Consider the following 26842-nt stretch of genomic DNA (forward strand, 5'->3'; position numbering starts at 1 on the left):
AAGATAGAGAACACGTAGTTCCGGGTGTGTCATAAGCGTAGAGATTGCAGATAAACACAATGTCCAGGTACGGTGGTCGCCGAATTCATGGGGTTTGGTCGCTGTTTTATGTCCCAACCTAGTGATCGACAAAGGGGTGGAGAATAGATAATCTCTACTATATCGTACTGAATTGAGCTTAATGCCTACCATTTATTGCATACCATTTATTCCAACCACCTCACAGTATCCTTGGTCATGACTTCTGATATTCGTTACTCAGGCCAGTTGGGAGCTTCCGCTTACTCTCCCAACATAGCTTCCAACATAACTACCTAGGTACCCTATACTCCGTAGCCAATAGACAATTTGATGCCGCCAACTTGCTTTAATCCTGCAGGCTCCAAAATTTCGATACCCACCCTTTTCCTCCATCTTCGACCATTTTTATTCCACCAGCCCCCAAATTCAATTTTCCCATCGCCTGTGAAATTGTTCATTACCCCACGGGCAAAACGATCTTTAATATTTACCTACCCGCCACATTCACAATGCTCGTTTTCCTCGTTCAGTTCGTCATCCGCGGCTGCGCAGCCATCGTCACCACCGGCACAGATGCAGAAGATCTCAGTCAATTCTCGCGGGGCGCCCCAATGTGCCCAGATCAGATAGGATGGCCCCAAGTGCCGGCGCCCCTCGCGTGCGACGACCCTGCGTGCGGGGGCATTTCCTGGGCAGTCCCTCCCTATCGCTGCCGTCAACGCGATGGCGTCATGTTTGGGAACGAAGTGTTTGGCTGTCGCTGCTGTCCGCGCCTGGTGGATTGCGACGACCCAAAATGTGCCGGCAGCCCCAACGAGGAGATTTGTCGGTCGGAACTCCTTGATAGCTGTGTTTGTGTCGCATCCAACCGAAGAGCGGCCCCTCCTACAAGCGCGCTACTCGACGCGGCTACTGCCGCGGAAATCGACGACGTATTAGCAGAATTTACCCTATACGAATCATTGAACAACGACGTTGGAGCGATAACACCGAGTAGCAGGAATTGTCCACTCGATCCTCCAGTTAGGTGTCTTGATCCCCAATGCCGCGGATCAGACGATTGGAAGACCGAAACGTCGTCGACCCCACGATGCAATCAGGCGGATGGCAAGCTTGTCACAGATGGCACCGAAACAGCCCTACACGGCTGTCCCTGCTGTCCTGAATACATCGCCTGCAGCTCCACCGACTGCAATGGAGGTGCAAACCAGGCCTATACTTCTTTTCCCTTACATGGGTGCTTCTGTGACTGGCCTGGCCGCGGACCTATACTCACTTGCTCCGATGGGCTTGACGTTTTAATCAACGACGCCGAAGCATTTCTTGACGACCCAGATTATCATCCTTTCGGCGGTCAGATTTTATCCGGTACTGCAGTCTCCTTCACAGCCAGTTCGAGCATGTTTTATGAGGCCAGACCTCTTGCAACCCAAAGGAGCACTGTGCCGGTCCTTCCGCAGAACCTTACCCGGATGAATTTGTTGTCAAGTAGACAAGAAGCCTTTGGCCTACTACAGAATGGCAGTGTGTTCGTAATGCCCGACCATTTCAAACCCACGTAAATGCACTTAAGGGTGGCCGGTCATAATGAGATATGAAGTAGCAGTATCAATCGACAAAGGAATGATCATGAATGCTATTTATCTACATTTATACGGATCCTCCTTCTCGACTCAACATCTGCATAGCAAAGTGAACGGATCGCCTGCTGCTCCAGCCACGCATTTTGCCGCCGGTCCACCCGTGCATGTGTACCTACTACAATCCGAGTTTTTGTTACAGGTGGCGTTGGAAGGCGGCGTGTTGACTGGGAAAGTCGTTGAACTGGTCGATGTAAGATGCGCAGGAACCGTCATTGTTGTTGAGGGAGCCGTTGTCGGGACAGGAGCACTTGGCTCGCACCCCTTACTGACATATGTGTAGTCGCCAGGAGCGGTGGTGCCCCCGTTCATGCACCAGCTGGTGGTGCTATGGGCCGAGTTAGTACCCCAGAACTGCGGCGTCATGGCCGGTCCGCACATGCAGTAGCAATTGGTGACGGGCAGGAAGGTGACAGACGCGGTGCCTGTGTTGAGGCTCGCGGTGGGCGTGTAACTTTCGTACGGGCAGCTGACGACGGGGGGGTTCCTCAGAAGGCCCGGCACAGAGCTGGACACGGCGCCCCAGGCTGTGGTGAAGACAGCGGCCGCCAGCGAGGACAGCTGGTCCGGCGTGATGGAATCGGGGTCGCTGTTTTCGATATTCAAGTCTCTGCCGTTATTGCCTATCCAAAAACATCCGCAACCATGGTGTGTGTCCGCCTGGCACTGGGAGAAAACGTCCCCGTTACAATTGCTGTCAGAGCAGGAAATCGTAGTGCTTGGGCAGCACGTGCAGCCGTTGATAGCACCCGACGCGGAACACTGCGATTTTCCATTCTATCGAAACGATATCAGTGCAAATTCAATACTCGAAGCTGTGTATTGCTTATTGACTCACATCACCTCCGCAAGAAGTATCGGTACATCGAGGCGGTTCGTTGGGGCAGTTCTGCTTTTCGTCGCAGGGACAGCCAACCTCGGGCCCTGACGAGCACAGCTTTACGCTGTTGGCTCCACCACAATCGGCGCAGTCCTCTTTTGGATCCTTCTGGCACACTTCGTTGTCTTTTTCTCCGCCATCCGGCAGCTTAGAGGGCGGTTGTATAGCTGCGATAGCTGCTGCCGCGCCGAACTGTTCTGTTACACTTCAGTTAGCTGCTGTGCTTCCAACATACTCAGGCCAAGGGCAGAAACGAGAAGAAAAGAGCAAGACTCACCTGCAACCCACCACGCGATACCACCCGCTACCACAACAGCAACAAAAGTTTCCATGCCGGCACTACTGTCAGTGCTCGTTGCGACGAGATCGGTGATAGTAACAGTTGTGCTCGCTTTTAAGCCGGTATACTCAGCCAGCGTGAGGGCCTCATAGACGACCGTTCCGGCCTGGCCGCCGACGGTGGTAATGGACGTGACTTTGCCGGGGGTAATATCCACGGCACCTGGGACGCACTGACAGTACACACCACAGCCGCCTGAAAATTGGCAGCGTTCCTGGCTTCCAGTGAGCATAACCTGGTCGCACTGGCCGGGGACGATTGTGTCATTCCCACAGTCGGAGCATGCTTTGGGGACGCCGCCACGCCACGATTCGGGACAGAGGGGAAAGACGTCCTGGTCTCTCTGCTCGATCTCAGCGAAGTGCCCCTGCGCGGCGTACTCGTCTCTTTCTTTGATTATTTCTCGGAGGGCTGCTGAGGTCCAGACGCCGACATTGCCGTCTGTTATTGCGGGGATGGCGGCGGGAGCCGTAGGGACGGGACCCGAGTTTTGGGCAGTTGTAGATAAAGGGGGTACGTTGCGCAGGTCGTATGCTCCGACATAGGAGAGGGTGAGAACCCCGACGAAGAGTAACTGCCTCAGACACAACATTGCTGGGGATATATGGATGAGGAAAAACGAGGGCGAAGAACGAGTTTACGCCTTGAAGAGTGGAATGCTCTTTGCTCCTGATCTGAGGACTGATACAAAAGCGTCGAGAAGAATAAACCGGGAGAGCGCTAGTAAAATATACCTGTTTCCAAGGCGTAGAATGGCCAAGGTCCTGAGTATAATGAAAGCGCTGTACTTATGTATTCACATCGTGTAAGCGGCCTTCCAGAGGCCCCAAGATCCTTGGGGAATAGTACTCCAAGATGCCAACAGCGTTGTCATCAGGAATAGCCCCTTAGTCGTTAACCTGAGGCCGGCCCCCAATCTCCCACCCACTCCCACAGCCATCAGATCGGTGGTTGATACTTTGAGTTTGTTAAACCTGTGCAAGCAATCTACTCATTATGGTCACCCTAGGGTCGGCTATTATATATAATAAGCCATTTTTAGCTACAATATATAATAATATTCAATTCCAATTATGTAAAGCGATCCTCTAATAATAATAATGGCAATATGTTGTTAGGCGATGACGCTAATTAGAGATGCTGCCTTGCCATGCACAGCCTTAACCAACTCAAAACACCAACCACCGATCTGATGGCTGTGGGAGTGGGTAGGGGATTGGGGGATTGGGGGACCGGCTCAGGCCAACGGGTAAGCTACTGTATTCCGATGAGTGGTACGACGAGTCCGTGTAAGGCTGGCCAGAGTTGGTTGTATGCGTAGGAGGCATTGTAGCACAGGATGAATAGATTTACTCAGCCTTGAGACTCGAGGTAATTAAAAATAGTCGAGACAATAACGACAGTTAAACCTGGTCCTTTGCAAAGCATTATCTTGTAGTACCACATTTATACCCATTGTACTGTTGACTTCTACAATACCTAATTTGGAATTACCCTCAAGGTCTACGCCTCTACAACCCCGTGTTATCTCACTCGCAAAACGTCCTAAAGCATTCACAACAAGTTTAGGATCAATGTTCTCTTCTTATCGACAACGAAAGTCACACCTTCTCAAGTCAAATATCTCTTTCACATTTGCTGCCCTACACCCTCTATACCGCCGAGAAGTTATTGTGACACTTCGTTACTTGAGGTGTTGTGGTGGTGGAATAGTTATGTCATTCAAATGCCTATCACTGGAGGAGGTCGTTGATCAGAGGCAAGGGGTTGTTCGCTTACGAGTGTACTTACTAAGTAACCAACCTTCCACTACTATCTCAGCACTCATAGCTTCCCAACATACACACTTTTATGGATATACAACATTGGACTATTATTTTAACTCTTGATCTTTGACTACTATAATAGTTATTTATGTTTTGTTCTTTTGTGCCACTTTCACATTGTGCAAAGAAGGCTGATTAACTCTATAGTACAAGATTCGAAGAGAAAAGGAGAAGAGGTGGTAGAAGTTCAGTAACGATATTTATACCAGGCGTGAGTCGCTAGTGTCAAGTGCCCCCCTATCCTTCACGTGATATAGCGTCGAGTCATACAGTGTAATCACGCATATAGAAGGGAAGTCGCAAGATAAAAGAAATCGATAAGGTGGATCTTGAAGTCAAGATTTGACAGAATCACATACATAAATGTTTGGGCCAAGGCGAAGGTTCCGAGGATCCATCCTAGCGTATATTTAAGTAATAAAATCCGTATATACTTTGACAACTGCACTCCGGGATATAGGTACTGTACGTGCAACTTGACTGTACATACAATTTGACTGAATAGTCAAAGTTCGCACGGTCCAAGATAGTCCTATAAATAAGTCCTATTAATATTATAATAGAGATTCAGAAACTTATTATATAGAAGTTCAAAAAATCATCTTAGGGATCTTAAAAGTAAGGGCATATAAAAAGGCAAGGGGCTCTATTTGTGAACACAGTTTCAGGAAAGCTATGTATGTGATCCATCTACTCAAGGCCCAACCGCGCAAGTAACACGAAGTAAAAGTAGCAGGAAGCACCACTTGCTACCCCTGCTCTTTAGAAGCCCTTCGAATGCGTAGAACTGAAGATATCTGGTAGGGTGAGGCACTGTTGCGGATAAGGGGTTCCCCCAAAATAAATTACATTCCCGGGAGCAGGCTTGAATCCCCGTCAAAGGAGCGGCTCGGTGCGGTCGACTTTGTTCGCAATGAATGTTTAGAGGCATAGGATATAACCTGGTGTGTATATCCACGCAAGTACCTCACAAGCTGATCTACTTGTACAGCTTGAGGTGGTTCCTTCTCGAGATTCTGGGCTAAGTAGTCCCCAAGTGTTGACGCTTACTTAACTTTTCTTGAAGCTCAAGATCCAACAAGTTCCGTTGATGAAATTAGTTGTAAGCTTGTGTAATGAGAAGAAGGAGAGTAGCTCCAAGATCCTGAACGGCTCATACCGCCCAAAAGGGGGTGGAGAGGAAAAACAAAGAAGTGATGTGGTAATGAATGACCTCTTGTAAGCCGTGGTATCTCGTAACTGGCAGCGTCATATATAATTATGAAATCACATAGCGAATGGCAATAAGATATAGTAATAGTTTTCATTTCATCTCTCTCGTCACAACGCCTACTCCGTACTTCTACAACCCCGTCCACAACGGGGCTTTCCCCTTCTCGTCCACGGCACCGTCCCAACACCCCCCCACTCCAAGTTAAGCATTAGACATCCAGGCCTGCATTCCAGCCAATGATAGTGAGATGGGCAACGACATTGTATCAAGTCAGTTACCATCAACCCCCTCCGTCCAAGAGCACACAAAAAACAATGACGCCACTATGCCACACAAAACAGGCCACAAGATCTAGTACAAATGCCGTAGCATCAACCAATCGCCTGCTGCATTACCCTCAAGAATAGAAAATATAACGGAGGAGACAACGCCTTGATAAACACCCAGCCAATTCTTCTGCTTTTTGACCTGCTCCAATACGCGCGAGATTTGCCCCAGATCCCCTGCGGATATGCAAATGGTAGTAGAAATCGGAAGAAAAAAGAACCAGGCGCCGCTAATAGGGAGTGATCAACAGAAAATGAGAAAGTATGTCGGTGTATATGTATATGTATAGAGAGCAGTCTAGCTCGGGGTATTTTTAAGTAGGTTGAAAATAATGGCCTACTTCAGCCAATCTTTTCGTTCCCTAGATTAAGCCAGCTCATGTCGTCGCGTTGTTGGCGCGGCGTTCGTTGGGTTGATGGCGGGACGGGAAAACGCATGTCTTGCGTGGGGACCTGTGTATTTCGCGGATGTGTTGGTGGGTACACGCTCTCTGAATACATACTGCTGGTATTATCCCGTCCCGACGACCAGTCGGATTTGTCCACAGGTGTCCAAGTATTCTGCTCGTGAACGCTGGCTGGAATACCACTTGAGAAGGCGTCGTGCCGGTCATCGTTATATGATGAGACTGAGTTAAAGGAGTTCGCTCGTTCAATCTGGCCTGACATCGCTCGCGTAAGGGGATACGTGCTCGAGTGGTTTGGGTTTATCGTTGGACTCCTTGATGCAACAGTATTTAGCTCCGGTTGTCCTGGAAGCTTCAGAGGGGGCGGAAACGCTGAGTGTTGAGTCACCTGACTCCGGTGATTCTCGGAATAATTGGAGGCAGAGTCTCTTTCCGAGTCTTCATAGTCGGTCGCCCGCTTCGATCCAAATCCAAGAATATTCAGAGAACTTCCCCCAGACCAATACCGGTTCCATCCTGAGCTCCTTCTCGTGCTACCGCGGACCCTGCTCATAGGCGCTCTTGTGGCGGGCATCCTCTCCTCCGGATATGGAACCGGTTCCAGCTTTACTGGAGTTAAAGTTGACTCCTGGGGAATAGGCTTGCTAATGGCTGTCTTGTATTGTTTGTTGAATTGACTGCTTGAGCCACTCCCAACGCTTCCATTGCCGTCACCTCTCTTATGGCCGACCCTGCCCATGAAGATTGCCATCGACGAAAAGGAACCTTGCGACGGGTCCTGTGCATGGCCTCGAATATGGGTCGCGGAGCTCATCGGTGGCAGGCCCCTATCCGAGAAATCCATGCCATCCTTCTCGTCCGGGATGCCACTTGAGCGACGTTGGTGGCCAAGATCAGCATGTTCTCTACGTTTCCTTGCACAGCGAAGAAGGAAAAGGATGGCCACTAATATCAAAGCAACGCCCAGGATGGATCCTAAGACGGCACCAAGGATCTTGACCGGGAAGGGAGGATCCGATTTATTCGCCGCCGCAGCCGCTGCAGCAGTAGTAGTAGAAGCCGTCGAGGTAGGTGTTCCGGTTTCCGACGCGGGGGAGATGGAATTTGAGGTGGATGAAGGGGAAAGGTTAAGTATCCTTTGGTTCGTAAGACCTGCTAATGTCGCTGTGGCGTTAATCCAGGTATTCTCTCTTGCCTTGAACATGCACAAGACATCGTCCTCGTTTCCACCAGATATTACAACCAGCCCGTTGGGATCCTGCGCGATCGAGTAGCCAGTTCTCGTGACCGAAGGCGCTAGCGTGCCGTTATAAGCCGGCCAATTCGCAATCGTCAAATCGGCCCTCTTGACCCGCTTCTTTGGTCTTCTCGCGGGTGCGTCCTCTTCAACCTTCCTCCTATTGACTGGCTTCGCATTCTGGACTGGTTTGCCATCGGCACCCTGCAGGATCGTTCGATTGACGGAGTTTGGAGAGACTGACATATCGAAGGTGTAAAGAGATTTGCTGCCATCATCACCGTTAATGATAGCCGATCTGATATTAGTAGTGTTGTATAGGGGTGTGTCTAGGGTCGTGCCAGAATCTACCCAGGAGGTGGCAGCGCTGAAAAGCATAGCCTTCTTGTTAGTATCACTTCCTCCAATGTATAATGCCATATCCTCCGACCATGGCATCAACAGGGGCGATACCGCAGGTGGCGCGATAGCTTCATACGCTAAAGCAGCATAGGGTGCGAAAGCCTTTATTGTGAAGGTTTGCGAACTGGGTTGCCGGGTACCGTCCTGAGATCCGGCATACACAAGAATGGAATCAGAAGCGTTGAGGTATACGGCACTGTGCCAGACTCTGTTTTGGGTGACTTGGACTGTCGGCTGTATCGTCTCCCACTTTCCTTCTGCAAACTTAAACCGTTGTAGTCCTGGGTAATCACTGGACGCTGCCGTTCCACCCACGATATACAACGCGGCGTTGTTTTCATCCTTCGGTGTCGACTTCACACACACACCTCCCTTGACAGAAACTCCCGAAGGTAACTGCTTCCATCGCGCACCTTGGGTTATTGGAAGTGTTTGGAACGCGTCGGGCGTGTATGCGTATAGGGTGTTGTTGAACAGTACTGAGCAGCCATTGTCCAGGGGAAACGTTGGCTCTGGAAGAGGCATGATTGCGCCTCGGGTCGTGTTGTGCCCAAATGAAAAAAATATTGGTCGACGCGCTCTGCCACGATTTCGAACTGGCTGGAGTTCACTGTCGATGGCCGTATCTACGAAGACATAACAGGCTGCGTCGATGAGGATAGATGAATCGGGGGCGCCGAAAGGGAAGGATGCTATCAAAGCGGTCGAATCCGAAGTGAAGAGAAGAAGCGAGTTCAACTCGGGAGGATGTCACCACAGCCACTTAGTAATCCTTCATCCAGCAATATGCGACACGATCGTAGCCTCGATGAGTTGTGTCGATTACAGTTTCAAGAGAGGAACTTGTTTGTTTTCCAGAAAAGTGGCGGTTTGGTGATCGTCGGGGCAGTGAGCCTGGTTGAAACGAAGGGGTGTCAAAGGGTGGCCGGGGCGCTTGAAACTCTACCTAGACCGGAGCGACCCCAAAAGGAGTTCTCACGAACAGAAGCAATTCTGCCGCGAGGCAAATGAAGATATGGATATATCAAAAGGGTAGCACGATGGAGCTCTGAAAAGGATATGGAGGACTTGTTGCTGTCGGCAGGTGCGATCGACGGAGGAATCGTGGGTAGCCAGCGTGAGAGTCGGGGGGAGACGAATGATGCGAGGACCCGGCCCTGTAAATCTGTCTGATCGACAGAACAATAATACCGTGCCGAGAATGCGTTCCCGGAAGATTTAATAAGTTAATTGTGCTACTCTAGCCAGTGAAGCGCAGAAGCCAGTCGGCGAAGGCTGGTGAAGCAGTTGAGTAGTAACTAGGTAGGTATGGAGAACAGGTTCGAGTATGTCGGTGTCGCAGGTATAATGGATATTGGGCGCGAGAGAATGTACGGGTGAGACAGGTGATCGATGCTGCAGCGGATTGCAGAACGCGCCGACTGGAATCGAATAATTCGGGTTAGAATTGTGCAAATCGGGCAGAGGTTTCTGGCAAGACAGCAAGACAGGCAGCTTGATGATCCTGCAGGTTGGGATATGGGCCAATGCCTTCAGGCAGTGTGTTCTTCAACCGGTGGTGGTGTGGTTGGAAGGTCGCACGGCGTGTTTGTCGTAAGGGGGCGGAGGTTCAGCGTGTGGTTTTGAGGACTCCGTACGTACACGACGCCAATAGAAAACAGTATGGAGTTGCTAGCGCGCGCAAGGGCCGGACCCAGCTACGAGCACTACGGTCCGAGTACTATCTATGCAGCACCTACGAAGTACCTACGAAGTGCAGTAGTACTCGCACTACGAACGAAGTCCCCAGAGGCTACAGCAGAAGAATAATGGTACCGAGCTGCTTCAGCACTATGGGCTAGCATGTAGCATGTAGTATGTAGTATGTAGTATGTACGAAGATATGCCCGTCGGGGTTGGGGCTTGTGAAGGAACTCGTGTTATGTGATGTTTCGGTGTCACTATGTGACCGTCACGATCAGGTTGGCTTCTGGCTCTGGGGCACAAGTTGGCTCCTTACCAAGTACCAAGGGAGCTACTTCGTACATGAACTGGAAAATGGAAGCAGAAAGAAACAGCCGTGGAAACGGAATGCTTCGAGCCCGAGCACAGAGCGCCCTGCTTGCGAGTCCTAGCCCAGGCTGCCCAGCACAGAGGTAATTAAGAGCCAAGTAGTGATTTTGATTGGCCGTTGGCAGCGAGAAATGAGCGTCTTTAAAGCGCACATTATTTGACCCCGAGCTTCCACTTCCACTACCAGTATCCAGTAGTACCCAGTACCCAGCACCCAGTAGTAATCCCGCCTGCTCGAAAGTACAGAACTGGACGAGTCCCCTCTGATATGATACGCAGATACTCGTCCACCGTCAACAACACAACGTGCGCCAAACCAACGGCAGCCAGCCAAAAATAACCCAAAGGGTGCAACGGTGGAGCTGCCCCCCTTGCCCCCCCTTGCCCCTCCCCTGCCCGCACAGAACCGTGCCTGGGCGTTCTCTCCATCTGGTTTGGTGGCAATGGCCGTGAAACGCTCGAGAGCAGCTAATACTCGCAAGCACTCGACGCTGACTGGCTCGGCTGGCTAGCAGCTTTGCATCGCCCATGGCTCCCTGGCTGGCGCGGCTGCACGGGAGGGCCGCTGGACCCCTTCAGGGGCCGAAGTTTGTTTGGCCGAGGGGCAAGTATTCTAGAGGTACAGTAGTTGTTGCGACTTGATGAAGTAGTAGTACGGAGTGGAGTTGGACTGTTGGAGTTCTCCATCTTTATCATCATACGTCCGAATCATTATCATATCATATCATACCATGTAAAGATCAAATCTCGCTTCGGAATCAGGACCAAGCGCCTCCCGATCTTTGTACGGTACGTACTGTATATATACTGTACTTACAGTACGTCAAAGTGCTTCCGGAGCACGAAGTAAAAGGTACTCACTCCACGCTGCACATAGTACTAGCACGGAGTAGATACCTGGGCAACTTGGCCCAAGCCCCCCCCCCCCCCCCAAGCTCCGGACAGGAGTAATTACGTCGTGATGCTGCGCGGCATCATCAATTGAATTAATCTCAGATCAGCGGCACAGCGTAAAGCCTCGTCCATTCAACCCAATCAAACGGGCTTGCTGACCTGCCGAGATATATTTCGGACATTTTGTCAATTTACTGGCTGCTCAGCACTACAGTACTGAAGTCGCCCGTCGGACATCCTCAACCTTGGTCCTTTGCAGCCCATCGCTGGTAGCGAACGGATCGGAGCAACGGCGCCCAGCAACCCCAGACTCCAGTGGCTTCACCCAACCTTCACTAACGTTCGCTGCCCGCCACTGGCAAAGCACCACGACTCGGCGGAATCGCTCCTCTTCTGGCGGTGGAAACATCCGTGGCCGGCACTTGCCAACCAGTCAGTACCGCACAAGCCTCCGCATTGAGAGTTTCTACTTCGTAGTCCGTTAGAACAGAACACCCCGTGAGAGAACTCGAAACTCGAAACGCGGCTTCTCCTCGACAACACTATCAAGAAACGATTACTCCCCCATGCTTCCTCCCGCCAAGTCGGACGCAGACTTCGCGTGCGACAAACGTGGATGAGAGTGTGCGACCCAATACGGGCGAACTGCCCCTTTCAGCCTTGAGCAGCGGCTGTTGTGCTATTGTTGTGCCTGTAGATGCTGCTTACCACCACGGTGCAACCAGCACATGGGAGCTCCCCTTTGTCATCATGAGGGGAGCCATCGTTCTGCATCGGGAGAATTTCTCCATGGCTCATTGGTGGCTTGATTTGGTTGCATTCGCCCATCAGCTTCTCGCCCAGCGAACACTGCCGGTACCTATCCCCAGGAACATATTGAATTTCGCGATTTCCTTTCTTCCTCTCTCGTAGGTCCTTCACATGTGTGATAGTGACCTTTAAGCGCTGGTCTGGCGCTCAATTTCTCTGTTCAGTTGCGATCGGCCATTCACTTGGGTCATGTGCCCAAATTTGCTACTGTCGTGGGGGTTTGAAGCGCGCGGTATTGGCCTCTGGCCCTCGAAAGTGCCCAAGGCCTGTTGATGCAGCCCGCTCGCCTCAGCCAATGAAACCTTCCCGACCGCTCAAATCTCTTGCAACAGAGAACAAATCACAATAGGAGGAAATGTTTTTCAAGAACACAGCGTTTGGGGAAATGAACGGAGCTTCAGTTCAGCTAGAACATTAAAATCCCTGTGCTCTGGTTCTGGGTCGCTGGACTTGGTGCTCTGCTAAGAATATCACGTGCACTTGTTATCTTACCGTACTTGGTTTCCTACCAATCGATCTTCACATCTCTTTTCCCAATACACAGTACTCATAGAAGTTATGTATTTATCACATGATCTCTCCCCCCCCCCCCCTTTCACCTCTCCCTTTTAGCTACCGAGACTCAGATGGGAAAATACAGCTTCCTAAGTAAGCACTAAGTCAAGGAGTATAATTGAAAATAGCCTCCGAACTGATAAGATGTAGTTCTCTCCAAACCCCTATATATGCCTTGCCGAGGTGCATTGCTGAGTGAGATTTTTATATTCCCTCGTCACCGCATCTCGCGTTCATTCTGGTCGAAAAAGGGGCACGAATCAGCATTCTTTTTGTTAGCCAAACTCCACATGTGAAATATTACACCGTTTGGTATATTTTGGTGGGTGGTAACTTAGTGGACTATTCTCATTCTGTAGCTATTAGCCAAGCTGTTTTGGGTTCATCTCCGTTAAAACTCATGATAGCTACATTCTTACTGTGGAATCCCGTCCTCTCCCACCATCAAGTAATTCAGGGGCCACCGGTAAAAGGTAAAAGCCATCTTGATGCTGTGTTCATTTTGCATATCAATCTCTATCTCCTGCGTCATTCTCCTATGCCGTTCTGATGAGGATTCAGACTTAGTGGACCTTCCAAAAACCAGGAAAGTTTGATCCTAAATACGGCTGAAGTACTTTCGATATATTTGTGATGGATACAATAGAACACCGAAATTACCCTTATAACTTCTCTATCTTCCTTCTGCCTTTGTCATATTCGCGAAACTCCTCCTGCCTTCGTAGAACGAGGGTATTGATTTTCGCTTGGCATGACGCTACCTCATCCTCATTCTCATCCTCCCGACGGCTACCGAGGCATTATTGCTTCTTGCTCCTTCGCCGCATAATTTTGACATGGTAAAAACTAGATTCCCATTCTTGTAATCGGGCCGCGTCCTCGAGGGATTGCTGTGCCGCATTACCTAAAAATGTACGAAGTATCTCGTACGCAACAAATGTTATTTGCTCTTTAACAATCAATGCTCTTATACGTACGCTATTGCATACCGAGGTCGAATGCTATTATATAAAATATAGAGCATGCTTGAGTATTATATTTCTTGCTGGCATATTTAATAGCTGACGTATAATTTTATTTACTTATCTCATTGTCATTGACGTGATGAGGAACGCAGGCTCTACAGGAGCCAAGTTTATATACGTTCAACCCAGTGGAATGCAAAAAAGCGAGGGCTGTACTAGAGTCTATTGCGACTCCTATTGAATCTTGAACTCCGGATATTATGAAATTTCATAATGTAGCAACGGAGTATTGAAGATCGCTAGGTTGACGTGGCATTGAGGTGTGGACGCTGGTCGATTGGTTGTAGCAAGCACGTATGCAGCTGATGTTGGATGATACTTTTCCTTATCTCTTTTGGCTACTAGATCTTGCTCATATATACGTCCATTACGAATAGTTCGGAGACTTGGTTAGCCACTCGTTAGTTATAAACCAACCTGTTGGGTCTCTTAAGTGCTCACGAAAACTTTCACGTAACAACAAGGGGTTTTTAAAAGTCGTTATATTGAAATCCAATTTAACAACATACACAAATACATCACCCAAGAGACAGACCAGACGCCACCCTCAATACTGCTCCGACATATGCGCACTATAGCGCTTCGTAGCTAAAGGCTGTGCGATATAATACAGTTATAGAACCTATAAAGAGTAGCTGTCTTTTGGTATTGAGGTTACGACTAATTATTTGGTGTGGAATGATGGTGATTAAATTGAATGATTAACTAACTAATACTATGGAAGTTGTCCTGTATTATAGGCAAAGTGCCAGCTAAGTGGTATTTGCCCATATGCCAAAGTGTAAGGGTTTGTTGAAAACTCTGTGCAGGATCTGTACTTTTGTTGCATTTCAGGCACAGCTCGGAATCCTGTATCCCATACTAATTACTAGGAAAACTGGATCGCCGAAGGTGTTGGAGGCTTGGGAGACGGCAAGGAGTGGAGTTGGTCGAATACATGAGTCGCACCCGGCACTTACCACTCCAACTCCAATTCCTGGCTCAACATTAGGGGTATTCTATATACCTTTGAGCTCATCCAAGACCGGCCACAATCGCTAGATGGACTCACTAATATTGCTTTGAATTCCACTCTTTATTATTAGCAGAAGATAGATATTGCAGCGCGTAAGGCCTACTATTAGGCGTCCTATTAAGCATAATCGTATATATAACTCTATAAATATAAATAGCTGCTAGGCTACTATAGGTATTCGATTGTTGAGGAAGATCTTAGAGCAGCCAGAGTCGAAGGTAAAGGGTCGAATCTAGATAATAAATATTTAGCTCGGAAGTGACTATCATAGATGTAAATATATAATAAGAGAAGTGTCAGGTATCGTGTAGAAACTCAGCGGAAACAACTCCCGATCTTGTACTAGAGAGCAGCCGCTCTGTAGTATAGTCCCCGTTTAAAAAGCCTGGCTAATCTCAGGGTCGAGTATAGTGTATGTATTCCCTGGGTCTCCTAGCTAAGGAGACTTTTACATATTATGAGTCTGTGCAAAAGGGGGTTACTGTCGAGCGAGGTATTTTAACTAGTCCTGATTCTTCTTTCAAAGCTCGTGCTGTTATAGTATCTGGTCTATCTATATATTATAAACGCTCAGGAGCGTCTAGTTAATATAGACAGTAGGGTAGGTAACGAATTAAGTAAGAGAGAAGGGATAGATAGAGGCTATAAGCTTATAGAGTAAAAGTATATATTCAGTAACATATTAGGACAACATGGATTGGATTTCTTATTTAAGCTACGGAACTGTAGTATTTCCATGGAATTCAACGCCTTATTCGAAGGAACTTCGAGGAAGGCAATGAAAATGCTATAGACCCTTAATCAATTTTGGTCTCACTCCCAAATAACACCGCCTTGCATGCTAATGTTACAAACCTCCCTTAAACTCCCCGCTAATGCCCAGTCGAGTGTGGATTTCCTCAAGTAACAAACAAGTCATTATTTCCATCCCGATACAATTCATAGCTCAAAAGATGAAAATTCCTATAGTGCAAGATCAACCGCCATCTCTGTGGCCCAGCACATGATTTGCTACCCCCAGGCTGGCCTGTCCATACGGGCGAGACAGCTATGCCCAGCAATCCCGTCCCACTATGGGTCCGGTGGTTTTTGAATGGAAGGATATAGTCGAGGCGAAACATAACGACTGGCCCGCGAGTCGAGAAGCCATCCTCCAGCTTTGTGAGAGTTATCAGTGCGACAACTCCGGCTTGGGAAGCAACAACCACTAGAGAAAGTTCAGGGATACAGGTCACCATATTCAATCGATTGATGCCTTGCTGATCATTAGTTAATTCTCGGGCGGGCATACCAAAGACATCTGTGCATATAGTTGGCGGAGTTGCTTTCGTAGGTGGGAGCAATTCGATATCGAATTGATAGGTTCGAAGAATGGCGGAACCATCGGGGAGAATGTAGGGGGCAGGTTGTGCTGTATGGTGGGGGAACAGTAGCGCTCCGAGCTCTCTCCAATCATCGAAGATTCGGCCAGGCAGCGATGCGAATCCATTCAACATAATTTTGAAATCAGCTATCTGACGTCGTGAGTTTATTTCTATATCTGTTTGTGGCGATATCGTTGATGCGGTGCGGCTCGATACCACGATTCCTGGTGACGATACCAACGGAGTGGTTGCAGAATCTGGAATAGGGCCTGAGGACAGCGATGGGTGTGCAAATCTATAGAATGTTGGACCATCTGGCCGTTCGGGTGGATCATCGCTCTCAAGCACTAAGCTCACCGACGATTTATCCAGTGTCGGGTCTCTGACGGCGTGTTTAGATGGTGTGATATCCAGGCACAGAGTATCTTTTCCGGAAGATTTGTAGTGGTTGATGATGTGACGACATTTTGGCATACCCAACGCATCTGCTGGCTCCGCTTCGAGTTTAAATGCCTTTAGTGGAAGGACGAGAACCCCCCAAGACCTGAAGAGTTAGTACCAACCTACTTGTAAGATCGGGGATTTAAACTTGCATCCTGGCCCCCTCGGCTGTCTGCATTCCGTAGACACGCTTCAGTAGTGGAGTTCGGCTCTTCCGTCCCCAAAGATTCAGCTGCCACTAGAAATTGTTAGCATGGGAAATCAAAGAAGATAAAAGAGGGCATTATGTAGGAATTAGTGATGTTAAATCCCCCAGGGGCCACTGGAGAACATGCCATACACCACCCTCCAAATGGGAAAGGCTAATACCAAGAGAATGCTTACCAGTTTGCCAATAATATCTACAGCGAGTATCATCTCAGCCTCGCCATAGGGGTCGCTAGCAAATGATATGGCAGGCATGTTACTACTTCGACCCAAGAGGCTGAACGTTACCTTGTATCCTCCTTCCCGTCTATGGTAGACCGAAGCTGGTGGCTGGTCGATACGGGTGAAAAGTTGCATCCTTGGGGATGCAAACCACTCCGAATTGGAAAACAACTCGTCGGCGGGTATTTCCACAGGATAACCATGAAAGTTACGAGCAAAGCTAAAGAGGGTAACTTCGACAGCGTTCGAGGAAACAGCAATAAGACGGGATTTCTCGTGGACAGCGAGGCCCCAGGCGCTGATTCCAACGTTCTCGTGGAACATACTATAACCAATTAGTTGCTTCCCCCAACGTTGATAATTTTGTAAAGCTCACGGTTTAGTCAGGCTATCGAAGGCGCGTCTCAGAACAGTTGGCTGCAGTTTTGCGATCTCCTGATCGATGAGATGTGTATAGTATGCTAGAACATCCCCGTCATCACAACACACCAAAATTATTTCCAAGTTGCCGAGGTTTGCAACAATCAGATTGTTCATATAATGAGGTTTAGGTATCTCGCCTATTGAGGTGATATGGGCAGGAACGCCACGCGAAGCTACTGATTTCGGGAGAGCAATCTTGAGGTCAGCAATTCCGGGCATCGTCTGGAGGACATTTCTAGGAACGGTAACGTGGATGGTCTCTCCATAACCTGCAAAATAGAGCTGAAATCCTGTAGTTAGCAATAGAAACCTAAAACGACATCCAAAGTCGACATATGGCGCAACAGAAGGCATCACGTCTCCGGAAACGCAGCATCCACTTACATTGTACTTCTGAGAAAGCGCGGTGAGTCCCATCCGCCATTTTCCTAATTCTGGATGATCCTCCAAACCTGGGCCCACTTGGAACTGGTAGCTATTAGTATCGATTTCTGTTTAAGAGGGGTTTTGAAATAAATCATCCCCGAACCAGCTAGATCTGGATCAAATGCACCAGAAACGAAAGCAAGAAACGAGCGTACTCACCCGCGCAACAGACGTCTGTCGCACAAAGGTCCCCACATCCACCTCTTTGAAGTTTCTTAGAGGTTTATTCTCCATTTCAACGTTAATGGCTGTCCAGAACGCGTTGGTTGATGGTGGGGGTGAAGTGGTCACGTGTGTGATGAAGAAGATCACGTGTCGGTGAGAAAGAAAATCCGAGGTTGACCCGGCGATGACATCGCGCAAGGCCAGCACATGGAAACCTCAGGCCGCAACATTTGTTTCCTGAGGCCTGAGATTCCATTGCGTAGGAGGAGCGCAACACCAAGACTTTTGCAGAAGACTGCAAACAATGTCACCTACGCCGTCCACTACGAAGTACTTCGGTACAGTATGTTATAGAGTAGGTACCTAAGGTAGGTAGGCTGTATTCATCCTTCACCCTTATTATACATGATACCCGAGGGCCTACGGAGTACTCGTGTCCTCACAAACCTAGGGTCTCTCATCAGCAGAACACGCAGTGCACAGTGCACGAGTAGCAGGTACGAAAATATCCCGGTACCACGACGCGGTCCTCCGGCCTCCGCCCGCGAGACAAGCACTCGCAGACTACCAGACAAGCTTTTTGCGTGGTGGCTTGGTTCCTTCTGCAGGCTCCACCAGGGCACTGCCGGCGATCGGAACCTCTGTTGTCAAAGCCATTTGCAATGAAGAGCGCTTCCCATTGGCCCGCTCCAACGACAGATAAGACTATGCCCGATGTGCAGACCGTGACCTTAAATGTTATCTCTGACCTCTCACGACGCGGTTTCGTATACAGAAAGATAAGAGCAGTTCGATGTTTCCAGCTCCCATGTCTCCGTCATCGAGGAAGGAGCAAGTCCGAGGGTACCTGGGCATTTCCAGCTTATTCATTTAATGAATATCCATTAATTCATCGGGATTAGGATTAGGATCAGCACTGCTTCCAGGTCCCGGAAAACTCTGCTGCTGCTGCTGCTGCTGCTGCTGGCCCGTGACGCCGTGGGAGATGAGACAGCGACCCAGAAGATTGCATTCTCTCAGCCGAGAGATCTTGGATTCTTAAAACCTGAATTGGCCAGTTCAACTGCAGCGGTGGGGGGTTTTGCGCAGCCATATTCGTTTTTTTTTGAACGCCAGCGAGCGGCCGCGAGCGACGATGACGGAGGTTCGAGACATAGGGCGATGGATCTTTCCGGCGAATGCCTCGCGTGGCCATTTATTTGAGTTTGCGTCCTTGACCGGCCAACCTAGCCTCGACCTGGCTTTGTTCCACGTCGGTCTATCCATCTCAAAAAAGCACAAGGCACCGCACACCAGCGGTGGGGAAGCCCGAGGGCGGGATGGGTACCACAGAGCCGAGAGACATTCTGCGAAACCAAAACATGCAAACCAGTTGAGTACTTCGTATGAAGCTTATATCCCGTTTCTGAATCTATATACGTCCGCCACGATGCCGCGTTCATGTACCCCACAGTAGCAAAAACGAAAAAAATTACCTGATGGGCTCTCAAATGGTGGCAAATAGATAAGGACGACTAGCCCGTCCGCCCTATATTGGGGTTCCCCTGCGATGCCTTTATCACCCAATCAAAACCCTAGCGCCCGGCTTTTTCCTCCGGCCCTTCCAGAATCTCGGTGTTGATATCTGCGTCGCTACTGCAAAGAAAACCCACCAAATGGCTTACCCGCGAGCGGCAGCGATGTCGCCTGTGTCCGGAATTAGTCTGGATTGTTCGACACATTTTTATAAACAACGATAAACCACGGCTTTCTGCCGGCTCGCCCAATGAATGGGTTTCTCCGGACCTCAGCTTTTGTGTCACGAATCTCCCTCCACCTCCACCTCCCCCTCCCCTTCCCCTTCCACCTTGGCTCTCCTATGTGCAGCGTAACTCTATCTACCTCTCAGCGCCAGCAGCCAAATTATGCCAAGGGAAGCACCTAGGTAGGGAGGGAACGGGAGGCCCATTTGCTGAAATTACCCGCTTGTTGAGCTTGAAAAATGGAGCTCGAGGAATCTCTCCCTTGGTGGATAGAAAAGAAGGTCGGCGAATGGGGCAATACTGGGCAAGCGCATTTGGGTGATCTCAATCCCACGCCGAGCTAGATCTTGACAGGGTCCTTATACCAATATACGGAGTAGAGACCCATAGTCTCAAATCTCCCCAGGCTGAGTCGCCCACCTACCTAGCGACCCCCAAAACCCAAACCGCGTTCCGTTTATCCCCGAACCCAAATTCGGTCGCCTCCTGACGCCACCGTCTGCTTGTGCGGTATAGTCACATAGTAGCCTCCTTCCACAGCGTCGATTTTCGTACCAGGGGCCCTAGATATTTCTGCCACCTCCCCCGGGGGCGTACCGTATGGGTAGACCGGTTGCGTGGGTGGATGTGGGAGGTCGAGGTGAGCTATATGCCGCTTACCAGGCACGAGTACTAAAGGGCCATAAGCCCCCGATTTCTTCCTATCGTTCTGAACTGCTCGTAGTCTACGTACTAGCACTGACTAAGTTGATAACTCTGATACGCTTCCGTAGCCATCCCTACACCAATCGAGATATTAGCACCATCCTTTATCTCGACAGGACAGCCATCTTCTATCCTTCTTTTCTCTCAACTCCACAACCGTCTCCTCCTTTGTATCCTAGCACTACCTCCTATCCATTTCTCTGCTCTTTTATTAGACCCCAATAAGATTGCTATATTGGTTTAATCTTAGAACCCCATTCGACATCACTTTCAAGGCCTCCATTGGCCGCCCCGACTACCCAATCGACGTTCGTTGGGAGTGACAGGACCAAATCGAACGAAGGGTACGCCGTAGTACAAAACATGTCGTTTGCGCCGAATTATGCCTGGGTTGGGGCACCAGCACCATACAATGGCACGGGAATGGACGGTGGTGATTCTGGTAGGGAAATTTTCCTATTATCCTTCCACTCAAAATTCAAGCACGCCCCTGGTTTCTCTATCCCAAGTAATTCCAGACTGACTTTTCAATTAATTAGCGGTCGTGAATCTAAATCAATGGTTCAGTCCTGGTGACCAGGCATATATTATCGTTTCATCATGCATGGTCTTGCTCATGATTCCGGGACTGGGTTTCCTATACTCAGGACTCGCACGGCGGAAGTCGGCACTTTCAATGATATGGGCGTGCATGGGGTCGTTTTCAATAATTGTCTTCCAATGGTACTTCTGGGGCTATTCCTTGGCCTTCAGTTCTTCCGCAACAAATGGATTCATAGGAAACTTGGGACACTTCGGTCTAAGGGCCACGCTTGGCACGCCATCACCTGGATCACCACTTGTCCCGGAGCTTCTATACGCCTTTTTCCAGGTGAATATACCTCGTCCTGAAATCCGAGTAACTTTGAAAAGCTAATCATCGTACAGTTACAATTTTGCGCCACCACAGCCGCGATTATTATGGGCGCTGTTGCCGAACGAGGTCGACTTATCCCCGCCATGGTCTTTGTGTTTTTTTGGGCAACATTGGTGTATTGCCCCGTCGCATGCTGGGTATGGAATGTAAATGGGTGGGCCTACAAATATGGGGTTTTGGATTACGCTGGTGGTGGACCAGTTGAAATCGTATCCGGTCTCTCCGCCCTCGCGTACTCGATGGTCCTGGGCAAGCGTCAGGAGAGGATGATGTTGAACTTCCGCCCTCACAACGTCTCTCTCATTACCCTTGGCACTATTATCCTGTGGTTTGGATGGCTTGGATTCAATGGTGGCTCGGCTTTCGGGGCTAATCTTCGCGCTGTGATGGCCTGCTGGAACTCGGTAAGCATCCCCGACTCTTCTGTTCATGAATATTCCAAATGCTGATATTTCGGTTATTCCAGTGTCTCACAGCCATGTTTGCTGCTATTACTTGGTGCGTGCTAGATTATCGCCTCGCAAGGTAAGTGGAACTCCATATCTAGACAATTGGGGCCATCGCTTATGTTATATATAGAAAGTGGTCGATGGTTGGATGGTGCTCCGGCACAATCTCTGGACTTGTAGCTGCAACTCCAGCTTCTGGATTCATTCCACCATGGGCTAGTATTATTCTTGGAATTTCTACTGGCATTATTTCCAATTTTGCTACCAAGAGTATGTGGCCATTTCAATATATTGCTATCGCTCGGCAAGCTAACACTTCCCAGTCAAATTCTGGATCCGCATTGACGACAGCATGGACGTGTTCGCTGAGCACGGTATTGCCGGCATGGTTGGTCTCATCTTCAACGCATTATTCGCCGCCGACTACATCATCGGTCTGGACGGAGTCAGCACAGGAGCCATTAACGGTGGATGGCTCAACCACAACTACAAACAGCTCTACATTCAAGTTGCATACATCGTTGCATGCACAGCCTACTCATTCGTCATGTCCGCCATCCTAGCCTACGGTATCAACATGATTCCCGGCCTACACCTTCGCGCCTCCGAAGAAGCAGAACTACTTGGCATGGACGATGACCAACTCGGCGAGTTCGCCTACGATTACGTCGAGGTTCGCAGAGATTACCTCGCATGGACACCAGCTAAGGATGAGCCTGCGAACACGGAGGCCGATATCCATGCCCAGGATCGGCATGGCATCCAGGAGCATAGCATGATGATTAACGGCCATTCACCGCATAGCGAAAATGGCCATTCGCATTCGCATTCGCCGATAATTGGGGATCGACATGGAATAGCTGCGGAGGAAAAATACAAGGAGAAGGAGGGCTTAGCTCCTGTAGGTCAGGTTGCGGTTCCTGAACGGGTGGCGGTGGTTCCTGAGGGGTGGGAAGAGGTTCCTGAACGGCGGCACGAATGAACGGCGAAACGAGCTCTCATAGGCCTTCAAAAAAAGACGACAGGGAAATATAATATTACGACATGAAACGAAAACGAGACGAGCGATAGGAATTTGCATTCATTGTTTTGATGATTGGGCATCAGATATATGTTCCATTGCATGCATGGAGTTGGGGAAATATGGGAACAGGAAACATTAGGGTCTGGCTGGCTGGGGTCTTGATATCTTACCTATATCGATGTTTTTATCATCGATGGCGCCTATATATCCTTCATTAGTTTCCGGGGCTGTCTTTACAGCTTGTATCTATAGCAAAAGAACAAAAAGACATTACATATTCATAACTTTTGTCCAGGCCATCATTTACTACTAGACTCGAAGTGTTTCGTATTATCGATTAACTTTTAGATTTTTCGTTTCAACGGAAAACAGTATTGAAACCGAGTCTCCTTTCTAATAAGTACTGTTACACCTCTTCCTTCGCTCGAATAGGCACTATAATTAGTCCGTAGACCGTAGCTCACAAATAGCAGTAACTGCTAAAAGATAGCATTAAAGAAATTATATCATCTCATACGTAATCCTGAACCATTGATCTACAATCGGATTTTAGCCACACTTACAAGGGTACGGAGTACGATCCCCAGATACTCGGGCGAGCAATCGACAGGGACCGTGCAACCTCGTCCAACCCCACCTGCAACCCCAAAGGTTTAAAATCCTCACATGATATATAGGTTTTGCAACGTCTCCATTTCCGACCCGACGTCAATTTCATAAAATTCTTATTTTATTTATCTTCTGTTACCTATATCAGCTTTATCTGGTCCTATCATTTAACCGCGCATCTTGAAACCTGTCGCGAGACACTAGACACAAACACCTCGGCATCTCCAAGACCACACCAAGACCAAACAACATCTCCCAAAAACCTGTTGGTTTTGCTGATCGTGACGTCCATCCGCAAGCAAAGGCATCGCTGATTCGTGGTTTTGCTAGGAGCCACGGTGCAATACAAGACCCCGAGTGGATGCATCTAGGAGTTTCGGAGCGTTGATAGATTCCGACTCATGCCTTGCGCGTCCTTCTTTCCGCGCCGACATCAATTCAGGCATCTGCTGGCCAGATACATAAGAACACCGCATTCGCACACACGATACATCTTCAACTCCTCTTAGCTCCCTATTATCAGAAACGGTATCGGCGATTTGTGTGGCTCTAACATTTGCAATCTCTGTGTTTGAAACCGAGGCCGTGAACAAAACTCAGCTCAAATCGCAATGGCGGGGTTTGAGTTTGATCTCAGGACAGCAGTGGTTCTGTCCGCAGTATCAACATATGCTTTAGTCCAATATCGGCCCGGGTTGCTTTTATTCTCGAATCCAACGTATATAGGAACTTTCTTGCAGCTATCGCTTCTTCAATTCTTTGCCTGGAGTTTCTGGAGAGTTATAATATGGCCGAAGTTCATAAGTCCGTTGAGACATCTCCCTGAACCTACTGGCGGTAGTTTTTGGAATGGTCAATTTCCTGCAATCCTTAAGAGACCTACTGGCGCTCCGATGGTTGATTGGTACGTTTAGTCTCATGGAGGAAGCCAAAATGTGAAACGCATAGAATACTGACACTGGTGGCAGGATCAATACTGTACCAAACGACGGTGTCATTCGCTATTTAGGGTTCCTTAATTCCGAGCGTCTTCTCGTCACGTCACCAAAAGCGCTCAGTGAAGTCCTTACCACCCGGGTCTATGATTTCATTAGGCCAGAGGAAGTCACAACGAATCTGGGGCGAGTCCTCGGAATCGGAGTCCTGCTAGCCGAAGGAGAAGAGCATAAATTCCAGAGAAAGCATCTTATGCCGGCCTTTGCTTTCAGACACATCAAAGATCTATATCCAATATTCTGGACGAAAGCCAGAGAAAATGTGGAGAAGATGATGGAACTGATAAATGCCGGTGCAAGCAAAGATACCACTGGTGACGTGCGGGAAAATGAGAATGCCGATGAAGATACGGTAGTTATTGAGGTGCAAGGCTGGGCCTCGAGGGCAACTCTTGATATCATTGGGCTTGCTGGCATGGGGAAGGATTTTGGTGCCATTCAGGACTCAGAGACACTGCTCAGCGCGACATACCAGAAAATCTTCTCGCCCTCGAGAGGGATGATTATTTTAGGGCTCATGGGCATGTTCCTACCAGCATGGTTTGTGAATTCACTACCATTTGAAAGAAATGGGCAGATGGATAGTGCTGCCACTACCATCCGAAATGTTTGCCGGCAACTGATCCGAGAGAAGAAAGAGAAACTCGACAAGAACGAGTTAACAGATGTGGATATCTTAAGTGTGGCATTAGAGAGCGGCGCATTTACGGAGGAGAATCTCGCCGACCAGATGATGACCTTCTTAGCCGCTGGCCACGAAACCACGGCCTCATCTATGACTTGGGCAATATACATGCTCTGTCTGCACCCAGAGGTCCAAACCCAACTGCGTGCAGAGATCCACGCAAATCTTCCTAGCTGGAGCGCAGATACAGGAATTACCAGCCAGCAAATCGACCACATGCCGTACCTCAACGCTGTGTGTAGTGAGGTCCTCCGCTATTATGCACCCGTTCCCCTTACACCCCGCATTGCAGGTTGCGACACTACCATACTCGGCCACAAGGTTCCGAAGGGTACTCGTGTCATGCTCGTTCCCTGGGCAGTCAACAGATCTGAGGAGCTGTGGGGTCCCGACGCTCGCAAATTCAACCCCGATCGCTGGTTGCCATCTGAAGACAACCCTCATAGCGCCAGCGGCGGTGCATCGAGCAACTACTCATTCTTAACGTTTTTGCATGGACCACGAAGTTGCATAGGGCAAGGATTCGCCAAGGGTGAGTTTGCCTGTTTACTGGCTGCGTGGGTTGGGAAGTTTGAATTCGAGCTTAATGATGAGAGGGAGAGGGATGAGGAGAATATGGATATTAAAACCGGTGCTACTGCTAGGCCTGCCAAAGGGTTGTATGTTAAGATGAAGGCTGCGGAGGGTTGGTGAGGTATGCGACTTTTAGGTCTTGGATGGCGCTCTGGGTATATGGATTGGAATCGATGTATTGATGTTTACACTTCTTTAGTCCATCAAATTGTACATATGGTGGCTCTAGAATGAGTTGCTTATATTACCGTGGAAATGCTCATATCTACTAGCTACAATATTATGACCTCTATAAAGCGCAAGATCAAAACCGCCAATACTGGTGATGTCCAGCTTCTTGGGGCGAGGAATGAAACTTCTACCTAGGAAGCGTCAAGAACCAGTCACCTGTCCCCCACAAACATAATATCTCAATATCTTACTCTGGCTGGATGGCTCAAACTTTCTATCCGCTTCAGTGGAAATGAATATCACATTCACGTCGTGCCCTCCTCGTTCCTTACGCTCGGTATGATCTCCAGAATACTCCGATCGATCCTATCCCTTTGATGGGAGGAGACAATTTTCGTAGTTAGAAGCTTATTGTTTAATTATAAAACAAACTTACGTAAATGGCAACAGTTAAACCATTGGCGGAAATGGGGAGATTGACGCAAGTAGAAAAAGTTGGCGGAACTAGGAAGATTGGCACAAATGAAGTTATTGACATATGTGAAGAAATTAACGATGTCCAAAAATTATACTATGATGTAGTTACTAAGATCATGGAAATAGTCAAATAAAGGAGTAGGAGCATTAAAGAACGGAGACGGAAAAGGGATATAGGAGAATGGGGTTTTTGGATTTGGTGTTTTGCACCATATCTCTGCTTTCACCGAACCCAGCAGTTTACTTCCCTCAGATTTAGTACACGGATATTATAGCTAGAACCAGATCTCTTTCACCGAAGGGACTAGAAACCTAGCATAGGAGGAAGACTTATCCAAACTCTTTATTAGCGCGGCAAAGGTATATATGCCTGGGTTTTACTTGGAGCTGATGTTAGCTACCATACGAGATAGGGAAAAAAAAGGTCTCACTAACTCTGTAGACTACCTACCAAGGTACGATATGATTTACCATAACATGGATGAGATGGTGTGCATATATAATTATACAGCCGTTCTCTTTCGAATCAGGACTTGTACCTCGAAAATCCAATTTGGGCAAAACTACCTACTTGGGTTGGTATTCAAAACTTGGCATACAAACCA

At 48.7% G+C, this 26842-nt stretch overlaps 6 protein-coding genes across 6 annotated transcripts; 3 read left to right on the forward strand and 3 right to left on the reverse strand.

Annotated features, from left to right (window-relative positions):
- Positions 1-530: 530 nt before the first annotated feature.
- BP5553_06111 (uncharacterized protein) lies at positions 531-1583 on the forward strand (the record flags this gene model as incomplete). Its single annotated transcript, XM_032014734.1, has 1 exon — positions 531-1583. One exon carries the CDS (start codon positions 531-533, stop codon positions 1581-1583), a length of 1053 nt encoding a protein of 350 aa, XP_031869415.1.
- A 111-nt stretch (positions 1584-1694) lies between these two features.
- BP5553_06112 (uncharacterized protein) lies at positions 1695-3473 on the reverse strand (the record flags this gene model as incomplete). Its single annotated transcript, XM_032014735.1, has 3 exons — positions 1695-2438; positions 2500-2738; positions 2819-3473. The coding sequence occupies 3 exons, from the start codon at positions 3471-3473 to the stop codon at positions 1695-1697; spliced, it is 1638 nt and encodes a 545-aa protein (XP_031869416.1).
- A 3115-nt stretch (positions 3474-6588) lies between these two features.
- BP5553_06113 (Uncharacterized protein) lies at positions 6589-8817 on the reverse strand (the record flags this gene model as incomplete). Its single annotated transcript, XM_032014736.1, has 1 exon — positions 6589-8817. The coding sequence occupies one exon, from the start codon at positions 8815-8817 to the stop codon at positions 6589-6591; it is 2229 nt and encodes a 742-aa protein (XP_031869417.1).
- Positions 8818-15542: 6725 nt separating this feature from the next.
- BP5553_06114 (uncharacterized protein) lies at positions 15543-17960 on the reverse strand (the record flags this gene model as incomplete). The annotated part of the gene is made up of 6 exons (XM_032014737.1): positions 15543-16520; positions 16597-16686; positions 16833-17202; positions 17254-17582; positions 17685-17768; positions 17886-17960. The coding sequence occupies 6 exons, from the start codon at positions 17958-17960 to the stop codon at positions 15543-15545; spliced, it is 1926 nt and encodes a 641-aa protein (XP_031869418.1).
- A 2741-nt stretch (positions 17961-20701) lies between these two features.
- Positions 20702-22685, forward strand: BP5553_06115 (Ammonium transporter; the record flags this gene model as incomplete). Its single annotated transcript, XM_032014738.1, has 6 exons — positions 20702-20780; positions 20878-21209; positions 21266-21658; positions 21721-21779; positions 21834-21973; positions 22027-22685. 6 exons carry the CDS (start codon positions 20702-20704, stop codon positions 22683-22685), a joined length of 1662 nt encoding a protein of 553 aa, XP_031869419.1.
- Positions 22686-23947: 1262 nt separating this feature from the next.
- BP5553_06116 (Cytochrome P450) lies at positions 23948-25709 on the forward strand (the record flags this gene model as incomplete). The annotated part of the gene is made up of 2 exons (XM_032014739.1): positions 23948-24240; positions 24305-25709. The coding sequence occupies 2 exons, from the start codon at positions 23948-23950 to the stop codon at positions 25707-25709; spliced, it is 1698 nt and encodes a 565-aa protein (XP_031869420.1).
- Between the last annotated feature and the right edge of the window lie 1133 nt (positions 25710-26842).

The sequence above is a fragment of the Venustampulla echinocandica genome (assembly GCF_003357145.1).
Source record: "Venustampulla echinocandica strain BP 5553 chromosome Unknown scaffold_3, whole genome shotgun sequence".
NCBI lineage: Eukaryota > Fungi > Ascomycota > Leotiomycetes > Helotiales > Pleuroascaceae > Venustampulla > Venustampulla echinocandica.